This window comes from Notolabrus celidotus, chromosome 1 (assembly GCF_009762535.1).
Source record: "Notolabrus celidotus isolate fNotCel1 chromosome 1, fNotCel1.pri, whole genome shotgun sequence".
NCBI lineage: Eukaryota > Metazoa > Chordata > Actinopteri > Labriformes > Labridae > Notolabrus > Notolabrus celidotus.
Window position 1 is genome coordinate 32,941,703 of NC_048272.1, and position 16,113 is coordinate 32,957,815.

General features: G+C 39.3%; 1 protein-coding gene across 1 annotated transcript in view; it reads right to left on the minus strand.

Annotated features, from left to right (window-relative positions):
• The window catches only part of nfasca (neurofascin homolog (chicken) a), a 55,389-nt gene continuing 39,276 nt past the window's right edge, over positions 1–16,113 (minus strand). Inside the window, exons 27-28 of the mRNA XM_034695149.1 lie at positions 14,604–14,673; positions 1–6,400 (exon numbers count right to left, since the gene is read on the minus strand). Coding sequence (XP_034551040.1) covers positions 6,172–6,400; positions 14,604–14,673 — 299 coding nt within the window. The 3' untranslated portion in view covers positions 1–6,171. The remainder of the gene's footprint in view (positions 6,401–14,603; positions 14,674–16,113) is intronic.

Consider the following 16,113-nt stretch of genomic DNA (forward strand, 5'->3'; position numbering starts at 1 on the left):
TAGAGAAAAGGAGATAGCTTTACTATAAAGAAGGCGTCGCTAGCAGAAGTTGCAACATCTCATCATACACGCATACATGGTGAATATATTTATGCCATTTTCTGTTGAGTATGTACCTTACAAAAGCTGTTATTTTGCGTGTCGAAGCGAGACTTTGACGAGCTGCTCTGATACACATGGTAAAAACAAGAAGATGCTAATATGAGAAGTCATACAAAAAGCCAAACAGCATGTGACCAATCATTTAAAAAATCCAGTCGCAAACCTCGTGTGTGCACCGGTAAGATTCTAGACATTGCAGCATTTTGAACTGAGAGACGCACAAAGCTGTAAATCTGCACATTGACATTTTCTTTTCCTCCATGAAAGGTGAGCTGAGGTGATGCAGACAGTAAAAAGAGACAGTCAGATCCGTGTGCACCTCAAATTTTCGTGCACAAACAAAAGGATGAGAGAAAAAAAGCACTGAGTATCAGCAAGTATGCATAATTCTCTTTTCTTTGTTATATAGCCAGTTTACAATATTCCCCCGCTGTGATCCACTCAGAGGGAAAAGAGAAAGGCCATGTGGGAAGAGCAGGGTGCAGGTTTCCAGACGGGATCATGAAGAAAAACCTCCAGTGAGTCCTATGAGAAAGTCCAGGCCTACATCCCAATCCAGTGTGTGATCTATCAGTGGATGTCTTCTCCTGCTTTCTTCTGTTTCAGCACTGTTCTTCGGTTTGTTGAGGTGACTGTGCTCGGTGCAAAGTTAGAGTGAACACACGGTAAAACAACAGCGTCAGAGGAAACACCCAGCTGGTTAAAACTCAGAGGCTATTGCTTTGAGTTTTTTGCAGAAGGACATGAGGGAACATGAGTATCTGGAGGAGGGATCGGAGGCAGAGAGGTTTGGATTTGGAGAATAATCTTTGAGTCATGGAGCTGCATTTTACCCATACATGCTGTGTTAGAAGTCCATTCCAGGGGTCTCACTAAAACCTGCATTAGTCATTCTTCCAAATGAGACAAGATCTGCAGCCACTCTTTGCCTAATTGTGCATTCAGGTGACCAATGTCCCCTTAAAATTAAACCATTATTTAAGAGCCTAATGTAAAGCCAATGTGGGATACAAACAAGGATAAATATATCTGCTTCATACCCACTGCAGTTTGTCTGTCATCTACCATGCTTAAAGGTGATGTTACCCAAGTTTGGTACTTTTATTAAACACATTGGAACCCACTCCAATTTAAGGACTACCCACTGCAAACAGTGGCTCATGTAAACGTCTTACTTACATGATGGGCTTTGAAATGACACAAAAGTGAAGAAGGAAAACAGAGAACCAAGCTTCCCTGGGTTTATGAAAGTCAGGTAATGGGAGCTCTCAGTTAAAGATTAGGTCTTTCAAATAAAGCTTCAGTAGTTTAGGGTAACTCTCTGGTTGGTTTTTGGATGTACTGAAGTGCCTGAATTCAGTATCAAGGGTCTAAATAACACAAAACAGATATGGTGAGTGTAGATATAACATCACATGAAGTCAGCGTGTGAATACACTTTGTACTGCACCATGAACTGTGTATTAAAAGTTGACCTAGACTTTCAAAAGTGAAGGAAGAATGAGCGCATTCTTTCTAATGGCCAGCAGGGGGAAACTGCAAACAAAAGTCACATTGAACCAAATCAGAACATCACTAAACTTTTCATTTGTTTTGGTTCCAAGAAGCAACCTCAAGTGTTGTAAAATTGTACCAATGCCAATGTGCAAAAACCTGCAGTTCCTGCAGTGTCCACTAGAAGCTGGCTCCAAAGCCAAGAGAACCCCATTAGGTCTAATGTTAAATTGTTCGTTTTTGAAGCAGATTTAAACATTTTTACAGCCTGGTTACAAAACAGGTTTGGTCTGATAGCTTATTTATTATTTGTAAAAATTGCATGGGGCTAAAAGGTTAAGAATTCTGTATAATTTGGGATGTGGTTAGGGGGCTAAATCGCCACCTCATCTCAACCTCTTGCCAGTTTCTAGATTGATCAAAAGTCAGTATTTCTAACTTTGGGACCTCCACCTTTGGGCTTCATAACGCCACTTCAGTAATCAATAGGTGACGTCACTGAGGCTGTGTTTATGTTTGAAACAGTCTAAGTTTTATTTGCTTCCTCTAAACATTTTCTAATGACCTTATGGTCTCAGTTTCCAGTCTTCTTCATTGATTCATTTTGAGTAAAGCAGAATGTGCTTTGAGGTATGGTTATCTACTAGCTCCAGAACAACCGAGACTGCAGCAGGTAAACTTGATGATTTCAAAAGGCTGTCATAGTGGCCACGTCAACTTCTAACATACAGTCTCAGGGCTGCAGACAGACACTAAGGACCATGTGCAGATGATGCACTTCAAGTCAAGTTGACCCTTTGGCCTTCGTTCCTCCAAGATTTTTCCAAGATGACCCCTGAAATGCCACAGCACAGCAGGCATGTCAGGTGAAAGGCATTATGGGAAGGAGTGTATGCAGTCTTAAAGAGATGACTCTTTGAAGGAGGGACATTTGTTCAGATATCTCAGAAAATGCATGTTTTTTAGGCCAACTAGCAGCTTGAGTGCGACAATGCTACACCTGCAGGAGCACTTACATCTTATTTACATCATAAAGAATCTCACGTATTCCTTTTTCACAATATAGAATCCAAACCATCATCAAACAAGTGACCAATAGACGTGCCATAGTCAGTACCATATTCAACAAAGTCAAAGCTAAGGGCGACACAGAGTGAGGGATGATTCTTGTAACTTTTTCAGAGTGCAAATGTTAGTCAAAGCTACATTACAAAGGTGCAGACAGAGTTAAAGATGCACCTGTCGCACTGCTGTGTGGACACGAGTGGGACTTTGTCTTCCCTTTTCAAATAAAGCATTTTTGGGGGAATCAACTTTTAAATATTTACAAAGATAAGAGATTTTCTTGTGGACGCACACGTACAGAACATGAGTCAAATAAATCATAATCAACAATATTAATTTTTTGAGTGGTGGAAAAGTTCTGTTACATAAATCTGAAAAACAACACAGATTAACGGTAATACATCATGAGTACGAGAAGAGCAGCACAATGAACAGATAAACATCATCTTGTAAATGGACGGTGAAGGTTTCATTCTTCTGTTGTTTTGTTTACAGCAGAAAAGCCAGCTGCTACAAAAATATCTTAAACAAACAAAGAGTTTGATGCTTCAGGACGAGCAACAACAGACTCTGGAGACATCTTTGATTTGGCTATTTCTGTGAGAATCAACAGAAGAAGTTGGTCAAAAAGGTGTATATAACAATTATTAAATTAAGGACTAATATATTAATACTATCCACATTATGTCATAAATAGAAATATAAAATAAATATTTAAAATACAATGTGAACTCCAGTCGCTAACTGCAGTAAAAATCTATTTTGATTCAGGGTTTGATAGTGCTGTAACAGTTTGAGTGCCAAAACAATGAGATCAAACCAATGAGCACTCGGGAAACTTTACGTATAAATAAAACAAATCAATCAAACCACGACTGTCAGTCCGTCAGTCTGCTAACAGAATGAACATATGATAGTGTGAATGTTGGACGAGTGAAATACTGAACGTATGAACTTCTAAAAACGTCTTTACTCGAACTATTCTTTCATTCTTCTGCAAAAACTAAAAGGTAAGCTGATAAGCTTGCATTTCAAGGTGGCTGTGATTATAATGTTTATATTCTCATGCTGTGAATCTTTCAAAACATTTGATTCAAGTTTTCTACGTGAATTCAATGCTGTCTTTTTTCAAATTTGACTGAGTTAAGAAAACTAAAGGGAGGGAAAGAGGAGATCCCTGGGTGTGTGTTCAGGCTGAATAGAACATTCTAGAGAGGTGCCGTTGCATATAAAGTAAAAAATAATTGCAATGATTTTAAAAAGACTTTTCAGCCTTGGTAAAATGTTTGCGCCTTCATTTTTACATTAAAACAAAAAACTAAGGAGAAAGATGAAAAGTTGTTAGCCCTCCTAAAGACTACATTAAGCTGTTTCTCTACCATGGCTTCCAATAAATCCAGTTTTAAAGCTCTGCATGGGCGGACACCATCCTGCATCACAAAAGTACTACAGCCTTAGAATCCTTGCTGGACTCCAGGCTTCAGACCACAGGAGACGGTGCATATGAGGTCATAGCTCCTACATGTGGGAACTCTCTCCCTACAGGTTTACAATCTGTGGACACACTTTCGACACTTTAAAGAAGCTTCCCAGGATGTTCAGGATTGTCCTACTTTAAAGCTGGATGTCCAGAGTAACAACAAAATCCATAAAATATCAAAATGTCCAAATTTTAGAAACTGTATCCCTAAATTCCCTACACTGATGTTTACTTTATACTTGATTTTAGCTCTTATATTATTTACTAACTCATTTTTTAAATTCAAAATCTGCAGGATATCACATTTAAAAACTGAACTGTCAGTTATTCAAAGTGTTCTCTCCTTGCCAAAGGGAGCTCTCAAAGCATTATTTCTCCCTTTTTAAAGCTGCATAATTTACCAGGACTCCAATGAGAGCATGTATAGTTTGAACATAAATACATATATGAAGGCTTAATGGTTTCTGTTTGGGAGGATTTTAAATATAGTCTCTATATTTATGCTGCAAATAAACAGAAATTTAACAAAAGTTATATGCAAGGCAAAGTTTTAGTCTGAACACACACTGAGGATCAGCCTCTTATGCTACATTCATGTCCTTCAGGAGAGAGCAGGTGTTAGCTAACAGCTTCAAACCAAACTCTCAACACACACATGCAGCAAAAACTCACGGGATAGTTTGTGTAAACTTCTCTGGTGCCAAATTAAAAGAAAACATGTTTGAGCAGCAGAGGAGTATTCTCCCGTTTCTCTCCTCTGATCATAGCATTTTTTGTGATCACACTGTCTGATTGGTTTGCAGTGTTTGGTTTTGTGTGGATCATACTCTCAAAAGTGTTGCTGACTTATTCACATGTCTAACAATCCAAAAACCAAATTCAGCTGCAAAATAAAAACATTGTAGAAGCTTCACAGCTCCATCAGCCAACGTGTTCCCTCTGGACATGAATGCAGCATTAGCCTGCATGCTAACTAGGGAAGTCAGTAGGTTGTAGTCTACTGTTGTTCCTCAAACAAAACTACCCTCCCTCTCTTTTGCCTCCCCTCTTTTCTTGCTCTAAGCTGCTATCATGCTCCAAAATATTACATATCTTTTAATTCATGGGATTCATCAGCAGCCCACCGGAGAAGCGGTTGCTGCTCGTGGTAGAAATAGCTCTTCTGGTTGCGGCCGCTTTGAACATCTGCACTACAACATTTGATTAGAGGTAAGAAAAACATTGTACAAGGCAAAGTGAATAAAAGCATGTGATTTAGCCTGCAGGTGTTAAAAAACAAACCCATGTGTACTTTTACTAACCAGATTCAAACCAAAGACGGATGTTGAGGAGGTGATAGTGCATAGTTTTGCTTGGCACTAAAAATGTGTGCCAGGACTGAATACAGCACTCATTAAGATTCAATGACTCGTCTACCAGCTATGGAAAAACTAAAATCTTTCACTGCGTAAATATCAATATGATAAACATATCTGCCGGCATCCTGTGGAGTTTGATGATTAGAAGCTGATATGTTACAGGACGGGGACAGTGTGAGTGTGTAGGGGACCTCATGTGCCTACGTAACCGGGATGCTACACAGAGGTTTGAGGGGTGCATCAGGAAGGAGAGCACAGAAGCTGAAGATGTTTGGAGCAGAAACGAAAATCTCTAAAGGACGCTTGTCGAGGCCTCCAAGTGCTGAAAGCTGCCCAGAAGGCACACTGCAAGTCTGTGTGGGTAAAGGGCAGACAGAGCACAGAGGACAACCAGCACTGTCCACTTTGTCCAAACGTCACCTCCAAGGAGCCAATTTCTTCGAGCTGGAAACTTAAAATAAAGGCTTGTGGTCTAACTCCACTCTTCTATTCCCCTGTATCTTTATAAGCAGAGGAAGCCGACAGTCTCCAGACAGGTCCTGCTGCGTCTATTCTGTGTTACATGTGTTTCATATATTAATATATTCGTGTGTGTGTGTGTTTGTGTCAGGTGTGTGGTGTCAAGGTTTGTCGTAGCAGGTGTCATCGAGTCCCCCGTGTGCTGCTACAGCGCTACGCCAATGAATAGATGGCGTTGACGGGCGAGGTGGCCTCGGAGCTCTCGTTGCCCTCCGTCTCGTCTTTGTCTTTCTTCACCGTGTACTGGCCGATGAAAGACCCGTCCTCGTTGAACTGGCCATCTCCACCTTCGCCGTAGTCCACCAGACTGTCGTCGCTTTCCTTCACGTTGCCATCCAGCGATGTCTGGCTGCCCTGCAGAGGCTTGTTGTCCTCGTCGCTGCTGCAAAGGTAGAACAGTCAGAGAGTTGGATGTTAAAACGGGAGCAGGATGTTGATAAGATATGGGAGCTGAAAGTAAGGACCATTTTCTCCCCATCGGCACGAGTTAGTCAGGCACAAGAAAGTGAAAGGTTAAGAGCATTGCAGGTAAAGAAATGATGTTAATTCCATATTTTCAGCTTTTCTGTTAAACTCTCAGTAAAGTGACTGTTAAGGCCACAAACACCTTTTTAGACTTAAATTTAAAGATAAGGTTCATTTCTTTTCCATGTGTTCTTTAAAGGAGAGGTTTGAATAGTTTCAGTTCTACATTTCCTCATTAACGCGATGTGAGTATTCACAGTAAACTCATCCTGAAAGTCTGAATATATTGCATAAATATTTGATGTAAACAAGGAACTCTGTCTCGCTCAGCATGTGTATGTTTCACGTGTTGGATGGAGGCCCGGTGTAATGTCTATGCTGTAGATCTATTTTGACACAGTCAGAAGAAGCTTACGCTACCTTCAGATTGATTGGTGCCAATTTAGTGGTGAAAAAAAAGATGCTTTGGGATTTATTTGGATGTTGATAACATGATACTGATTAAAAAATGAAGAACAGCAAATAGACACTGTGAGTCAAAGCTGATATGCACTCTAACATTTATCCGTCACTCTTTATAGCGTTATCCCAATATTGAACAATCACATATTGCATATTTGTCTCATATTGTGCAGGCCGATTCCTGCACAAAATATATAACTATAACTGTTAAGAGTGAACGTACTTTGTGATTGGTAACATTAAGTTCTGAGTAGAAGTTCAGTTGCCAATCTCCCTATTACCAAATGTCCAATGAAAGGTCAAAGGTGATGTAGTAAGCAAGTCTCTTAGTGTCGTCGTAGCTTTTTCAGATCTTAAGAAGGCCTTTCTGTGGGGTAGAATGAGGAGAATCCAAACCTTTCCTTTAAAGACATAGCTGCATTTGCATTTTTATCAAAGATGCTTTTCGATCAAAAGGTAAAGGTGCTTTTGCAGAACATTATGCAGTATTGACCTCTATGTTTTCAAAGCAACCCTGTCTCTTAAAAATACTATTCTAATTAAACATATGTTCATAAGGAAATGTAACTCTGCCTGCAGTTATTTGTCTCCCTTTCCTAACCAAACCCTAAATGTCAACATGTCGTCTTTGATAATCTCATCCCTACAGCTCCAGTACGGTATCAGAACACCACACTCCTGATATTAGAACATAATTTCATGAAACAATGTTTCAGGCAGCAGTTACATTTCCTACAGCATGTATCTGAAAAAGTAAAGAAGTAACAGTACAGTATTTTGTAGGAGACAGGGGTGATTAAAAGACATAAATACTGTCCCCAAAAGTTTAATGCATCCACATGCTCAATGTTAGCCGTATTCTGACATGAGATCAGAGCACACCATCACACCTCACATGTAGAGCTGTGCTTGATCTCAGCTCAGAGCATGGCTGCATGTCTCCTAACTCTGATTTTAGGGGGAAGAGAATTTCATGCACAGGGAGATAAGAGCTACAGATTAGCATTAGCTTTCTTGTCTGGGATCAAGCCAGTAGCATAACAGCAGGAAATGCATTTAGGGTGCAAAGTGATCTCAGGGGGGTTCTCCTCCTGCACATGTCTTCATGTCGCATTACAACGTTATCAAACAGAGTTTGTGCAGATTCCCCTCTGTAAGAAAGAACACATAAACACTGTAGCCTCTCTGAATCATCATGCTCCATGCTGATACACTTTGGGAAACAAACAAGTTCCTCGATTGATTTCAGAAAAATTACGTGTTCACGATCAAGAGTGAAAATATACCATGACAGAGTTCAATCAAAGTCAGACACAATTCAAATGCAGCAATTTCATCTCTAAAGAACCAGAGGTCCAGTTTCATTTAGTCAAAACATAAAAACCTTAAAGAGTAGAGCCAGAGATAGTGAGAGAAGCAGACACGATGAAAAGATGGATGCAGAGGCTGCCATGTTATGAGCTGAAGAGATGGAAGGATGTTACACATGAAGAGAGTGGGAGTGAAGCGTATGTGAGGGAGGCTGTGCTGCATAAACCTGATCTCAAAATCAACCATAGAGGGAGCCAAAGTTAATTTACCTGTCCTGACTCCATCCTAACATATATGTGGATTACTGGGCTTCTTGTTGTAATACTCTTCAGTGATGACCAAACGTCAGCATCTCTCAGTGGCTGTTTCTGTTCAAATACAGTCTGCTGGTGTGCAGAAGAAAAAAAAAACGTGCAGATACTTTCAGCGTGTTTTAGTTTAATAAAGAAAGTGTTGTTTTTGAAGGGCCTTCAGGTGTGACTGTTCTCATAACTCGGATACAGTGTGCAGTGTGATGAGCAGCTGCAAGATAGAGGCATCTTTTGGGTGTTTCAGGAGTGTACCAGGAAACCTCTGCACGTATTAACACAGAGACACTCTGGCTCACTGAATAAATCTGGTCAAGAGGCAAAGCTTTCACAGACTTACATATTTTCACTGGCCCTGATGTGAAAACAAAAAGCATGTCAAGATATATTAGTTTAAAGGATGAGAGATCTGTCTTAATAACAATATTTCTGCAGAATGGCTCACTTATATAACAGAATATGGCATTTGTTTGTATATGTGTTCACTTCCATCTCCCTCTGTTGGTTGCTGCAGAGTTCTAGTTCGAGTCTTTGCAAAACTAACATAAATTGTCACTCATTCAGGACCATGGGTATGACACTGACTAAAACTGAGTGTTTATCTGATGTTGTAATAGTATATTAAGTAGTTAATTTACATAATGTGGTATTAATAATAGGGTTAACCAAGCTTTGGAGTATAACGTTAATATATAGTGGTTTCTTATTGCAATGGCTGACAGATGTTGATTAAGATGCTAAAGAAAGAGCAAAAGAAAGAGAGTTTCTCAGAGCAGCAGAAAGGACTCAGGTGTTGAAATAGGAGACTCATCTCCTTTCATACCTTTCCAGAGACCTTTGGATCAATGAGAGAGAAAAAAAATCACAAAAAAGACAAAGGACACAGACAGAAAGTGGGGTGGGTAGAGAGAGAAACACAGTCATGAGACAGATGGATAACATCACATGCTGAATCAACAGATACAGAAAGAAAGATCTAACATTGTAGATGCAGGGATATCAGGAACATCTCTAAAGGTAGCGGTTCATTATATCATCGTAATCTGAATGATATAAAACATAAAGAGATTAAAGCTCTGGCCTGTTTCTTTGTTGTTAATGTTCTTATGATAAACTGGCAGCATAGCATGTGTTGGAGCTTAACTGCGGCTTGTTAGGGCTACCATGAAGTTTCAAAAGGCAGGAAAACACAAGCAGCCAGACAATCAGACAAACTGTGACAGCTCGTATGTCCTCAAAGCTACACATGTTACGTTTACATGTCTTCATTTATGTGCAAAATCTTATCGTGCAAAAGAATACAGTGACAGTTTATCCAGAGTGATGTGTCAAACTAAAAGTAAGCTCATTTTCTGTGTGCACACATCTACAGTAAATACGGCAGGACCAAGCCAAAGCAGAGTGGGTCTGTAAACTGGATTTGTTCTTTTGATTATCTGAGTGCTTGTGTGTTTTGCCCTTTCTGACTTCCTTTAAGCGAGCAATCAGCTTTTACAGCGCTGATAGCAGACAATGGAAATAAAGACTCTAGCTGTAAAAGATTGTTTTATCCTTTTCTGTAAAGACTATAAACTCCCATGCAGCGTGGCCAGTAAACTCTTTTTATTTCAAGAGTTGATGATGGTAAATATCCTTTTCTGTACATTTAATCTATGAAAGATTCTCTGAAAGAAGACACAATCCTAACAAGTTGGAGGGAGGGGAAATATCATGTTAAGAATGTTTGACTTTCAAGAGCTTCAGAAGCTACATTACTTTGGTTATTATGTTTGCTATACCTTCGTCCTTAAACACTTCTCCATTTGTGATGTCTTAACCCACTCCTTTAGGGTGTCAAACTGTGCAGGTCATAGATCATCCTGCCATTTACTACAGCCCTAAGTTATTTCCTCTTCTATCTACTGCACACACACACCTGGTGGCAGATACTCTTCCAACGTCAATCCTGGCTTATTGGGATCACTGTTTTCGGGTACACCTGGATAAACTGATCCATGAGCAGTCTAAAGTGGTTTCAGGGAAGTATGTATTATCTAGAATAACAAGGATATGGACAGTATGTTGTATCAGACACGATAAACATTTGTTGGCATAACTATAGCAATTTTTTTTTCTATTTTAGGGCAGTTTTACTGCTAATCTAATACGCAATCGAGTTTTATAAACCTGACCTGTGCCTAGGTCTGGGACATCTCTCCTCTCAGCCATGCACAAGGTACTGTCCATTTATATTTCAAAGCCAAACAGCCCAATAAGAACTAAGAAAGAATTTCCTGGAAGTCTTCTGCTGTGAGCATCATCTCTCTGCAGTAAACTTGTTCCTTTTTTTCTTCTTTGGCAGTGTCTGTCACACTGCACTGGACTGATCTTGATACAATGCCTCCACCACATCAGCATTAGGCTGTAATTGCAGTTAAAAATGAAAAGTTTGGGGCACTGTTGGCCTCACGGTTTAAGCACGTGTCCTATATTTGAAGGCTATGGTCCTTGACCCTTAACTGCATGTCTTTCCCCACTCTCTGTTCACTTTACTTCCTGTCTCTCTTCAGCTGTTCTATCAAATAAAGGCAAAAATGCCCAAAAATATAACTTAGAATATAAAATGTAGCAATAATATAATGTAAAAAACCCTGATGTTACTGTGCATAGGTTTTTTTAATTGGGCTTTCTGAGCCCTCTTGTCTCGTAGGTTTCTGTGGATCGTCTGCTGCAGTGAACCTGGTTGACCCCAACTGATACAATTGTTATTATCAGTCTTACCATTATATCTTTACTATAACTGTTATAAGTTAATCTTTCCGTTTAGCATTATTGTTGGTCATAAGTTTGTATTAATATTGGGGCTCAGTTAAGAAGTTTCTGTTCATCTCTCTCTTTCTTGCTTCTCAATGTGAGTCTAGTTCTGCTCGAGGTCTTTCCTTGTCGGTGTTGCAGAGTGCTTACTGACTGGTGGAGTAATGTAAATATTATAATAATGCGTGCAGTCTTGACTCAGTATTTCTGTACAGTGTCCTGAAATATGATTTGTTGGCGCTGTAGAAGAATAGATCATTGGATGGATAGTTTGACACCCATAAAGGAACCTCAGCCTCATCTGTGTCCTGTTCATCTTTCTGCTGCTCGTCCTGTCTTCTGTTTATGTTGTTGTTCACACAGTGCTCGATAACAGCTGCAGGAGACCTGTACTGATATCCTGACTCAGTAAGTAAAAGCTGTGCACTGCTGACTGATTCATTAGCTTAAAAGTTGACTGAAGCTCCACCTTATCCACCTCCCCCTGTTTCCCCAGCTCAGGAGAAACATCTGCTCCCCCAGGCATGCACAGGCCGGAAGAGATGCCGTGCCGAGACCAAAGTACCTGTTCTCGTTTTCGTTTTCATTTTCGTTTTTCGTTCCTGTCAGGTACAGATGACCCATTTCAGCGTGGGGGAAAGAGAGGAACGAGATGTGAGGAAACAGGGAGACAGCAAGAGAGAGAGAGGGAGTGTAGAAGAAAGGAGAGGAAGGAGGACACAAGCTCTACATGTTACATGCATGTAAATCCTGGCATGCACACAGACACAAACACACACACTGAGTGGACTTGAGGGACAGAGCCTGGGTAAGAATCAGAGAGGAGAACCGGCCTGAGAGCTGGGGTCGGGTGTAAACGTTAGAGTCATTATTGATGAGGAGATTAAAGAAAGAACACACACTGGAGAGGATTGATCACACAATGTTAAGCACAGCAGCTGATCACAGCTGCTCTGAAATTACCCTGTTTACATAACTTTACACTTTAGCAACAGCAAAGCAGAGCTGCGTATAATACAGGCTGTATGTACATTCCCTATAGCTTTGGATATGTGTAACATAAATGTACCGAATACAAAAGACAGGATCCATGTTTATGTAGATATATAATATTGACTTTACATCAATGGGATCCATTTTGATTATTAGATTATAATAATAAAAACAATAAGGAAAGAGTCAAAAATATGAACTGTATACAGGAAGTGGACTGAGCCCTTTAGTTTCAAACTGAAGGCAAAAAATGAAAACCTTCTTTATTCTAAATGACCAGCAGGGGGCGACTCAACTGGATGCAGAAAAGATTTAAGTGAATAAGAATAAAAAGTGGAATTAGCTTCCTTCTCAGCTGATTAATAATCTTATCAACTTATTCCCAATCAATTTAAGACACCAGTCTTCTGTGATGTTTATTATGTCCCCATGATTTTAATTACGGTCCTGTGTGGAGTAAAATTAAGAGTTGTGGAAAAGTTGCTACAACCTGTCTTTCAAATATGATCACCTCTGGTTTAAAAATCAAAGATGGCGACTGCAAACCGCCAGACTTCAAAACCAACAAAACTAAAGAACCAATGGGTGTTGCTGAGGTGGCTACATTCACTGCTACGGTCTTCAATTAGAGGCAAAAGACTTAGTGCCACTCTCACACAGCACAGTTAGAACATGTACATAACGGGAGAAGTTAAATATGTTTTTAGTGAAAGTGGACAGATGTAGAGGAGGACAGACTGGTGCTTCTCTCAGAAGTATGAAGCTACAGAGATCACTTGGACCTGCAAGGAGCAAAAGACAAATCACTTACCATCACATGCTGCACGGTCACATTCTACAGAATAAACAGTATTAAGTCATCCTCACTCACTACTTTTCAAACAGATGAGCTCAGTCAGGTGACCACAACTTCAAAATATGACCCTGTAGGTGTTATTTTATGGATATGGTGCTATGAAGAATTGTTTTGATCTACTGTTAAAATCCCAGGAGTAGCGTGAGCGGCATAAAATGTGCTTTGGTTGGTGGTCTGAACAATGGGTCAGATGATAATAAGACTTTCATCCAGGGGACAAGTGTTCAATTCCTAATGTTACCAACAGCCAGTGATCTCTTTTAAGAGGTTGACTTCTTAAATTATCTTACAGACAGACATCAGTTTATCACCTCACCGAAATGTGACTAAACCACAGCTGTTTTCAGCATTAAGCACATCTCAATTACTGCTGCAAGGTCAAAAGTCATAATGAGACATTTGTTTCCAGTAAGCTTGAATTTAGAAGTAGAAGTAGTGCATATTTGTTATCGTTCATTTCACAGTTTTATTTTAAGAGTAACCAAACAGTGAATATTCAATATGTCTAACTTGACTGAGGAGCACTGCACGTGCTGCACTGACACTATCCAAATCCTAACTTTTTTTAAGCATGGGGTCACTGACTGAGGCTAGACTTTTAACTGCACTTAAATAGCACTAAAGATAAAATGACTCTGAACATAAAATCTAAGTTTTCTCTAACCAGATAAACAGCTTGTATTGACATGTATCTCAGTCATGTTGTCAGACTTTTCAACTCGTGTGAAATGGAAACCTGTCTGTGCTAACAAGTCTGAGAAGACAAAATTTTTGGCACTTCTGTATGTAATAAAATGAAAGGTATTTTTTTTTTTTATTCAGAGGGTATTATCTTGATTTCAGGCACGTATTGTTGAAAACTGAAAGGAAAAAGATTGCATTCTGCCTTTGCAACTCAGATGAGACATGAGTCTGCACAGAGCTGCTGTAGACAGCTGCATACGTGCAGAAAGTCCCCTCTCAGTCTTGTAGCGTTGTAGTGTTTTCTGCTGGGCATTAATATCAGGTCTTTGTGATTGACGTTGTGTTTGGTCTCATAGTGAATCTTTACTGGAGTTTTAAAAGGAAGCTAAACAGTCTACGTTTTAACCCAGATTTCCAACAAACTCAAGACATGACAAGAACGTGAACTGACAGCAAAATTAGTCAAATGTGGGTTTTTTTGCAACCTGGAAGAATCTTTCAACAATCCACAATCTCCTTTATTGCACTTGTCTCTCTGCTACAACTAAAACCATCCATTTTATAAAACACAGCAATCCTGCTAAGCTTTAAACAACCTTATTCATTGAGATGAAATCCTGTGGATCACCAATAACTTTCAAACTAACTACAAACACTTCATCTGCACACAGCTGTTCTCAGGTGTAGTGTGCTGTCTGTTTATATATACTTACTGGTAATCAAATGATCCATCCTGGTCTTTCTGATCCACTGGATCCAAGGGGAGATCTTTTTTGTCACGGACTGAGGAGAGGAGAGCAAAAGTAAATTTTTAGTATTTTACAGAGCTTCAGTGATGTCATGGTTAGATTTTAAAAACACAGCAGTCCACATGTTAAAGGGAAAAAGGTCTCTGTTAGTCCTCACGAGGTGTGTCTCATATTGATAAACATATCTGTCTGCAGCCTTCATTTGTTAAACTGTTACCTCACACTGTGTCCCAACTCCATTATTATCATCTAATGTCACATACTGTACATTGACTGACACTGTTCCTTTATTAACCTGACATGCCGCAATAACAGGACACGAGAAAATATGGACGCTGAAATACATCAACTGAACAGCTGCCATGTTTAATTCAATAACTTCAAAACACTAAAAACAAAGTGTGTGTCCAATACAGAGACACAGATATGAGATTATTTAAATTGATGCAGATTAGAGGAGGAATAGATCCAGTGATTACCATTACAGCAGCTTGACCCAAATATAAAGCAACCTTGATTATAAGACAACCCCCCTTCAAGGCTTTTTGAAGACCAAATCTTGTTTTTATTAACATAATTTTATTTGAAAATAATAATAAATGGACACATTTTATAAAACAAGATAAGTTGTTTTTAACATATTTTCGATGAAACAAAAAATGATCACGTCCAACTGAAGCACCCAAGTATTGATATCTAAACTCTGTGATAATTAAAATAACATGCTATCAGATAGATGACTGCTCTGGTAATGGGTAAGACAGTCTTTACTCGCTTGTCATATTTTGACATTCCTCTATGTTGCACAGTGTTCTTGGCTGTTGTGTAATGTCCTTGCTGTATTGTTTTTTTCTTAAAAGAGGCATCATAACTGCCTCAGTTGTCAATCAGCTTGTGCTACTTTTGTGCAACTTTGCTCTGATCACTGTGTCCTCCATCTCTAATCCTCCTGACACAGAAGTGGTGAGTGACGTCTGGCATCAGTCATGAGGGGCACACTCATTTTACAGATAAGTGGCGCTGTCCACTGTCTGGGCAATCTAATGACTAAACCCTGAATACAAAACCATCCCATATTTCTTCAGATGTACTTCAAGAAAGAAAAGTCTTATATTCAGGTCAATCCAGTATATTGATAAAAAAATACAACCTTCCTATGAGGATCATGTTGCAACTTTGGACTTTATGGCTATGCAAAGCTACTGAGACGACAATTTTCTGATGAAACTTCTTTATTGGAGTATATTTAAAATTTTATCTTATGAGTTTCCAAATTCATTCATTTACAATTCTAAGCCCATCACTGTTTCCTGCTTTATTTGTTGGGTATAAAATAGTTTAACATCAGTACATTTTGTTAAATACATACTGTGATACATTTATTTTGTCATCTATCTGTATCGGTTTTTGTTTATGTCATCTGTGTTTAATGTGGTATGGACTTTGAACACAATGCAATCTGAAGTGGACTCAC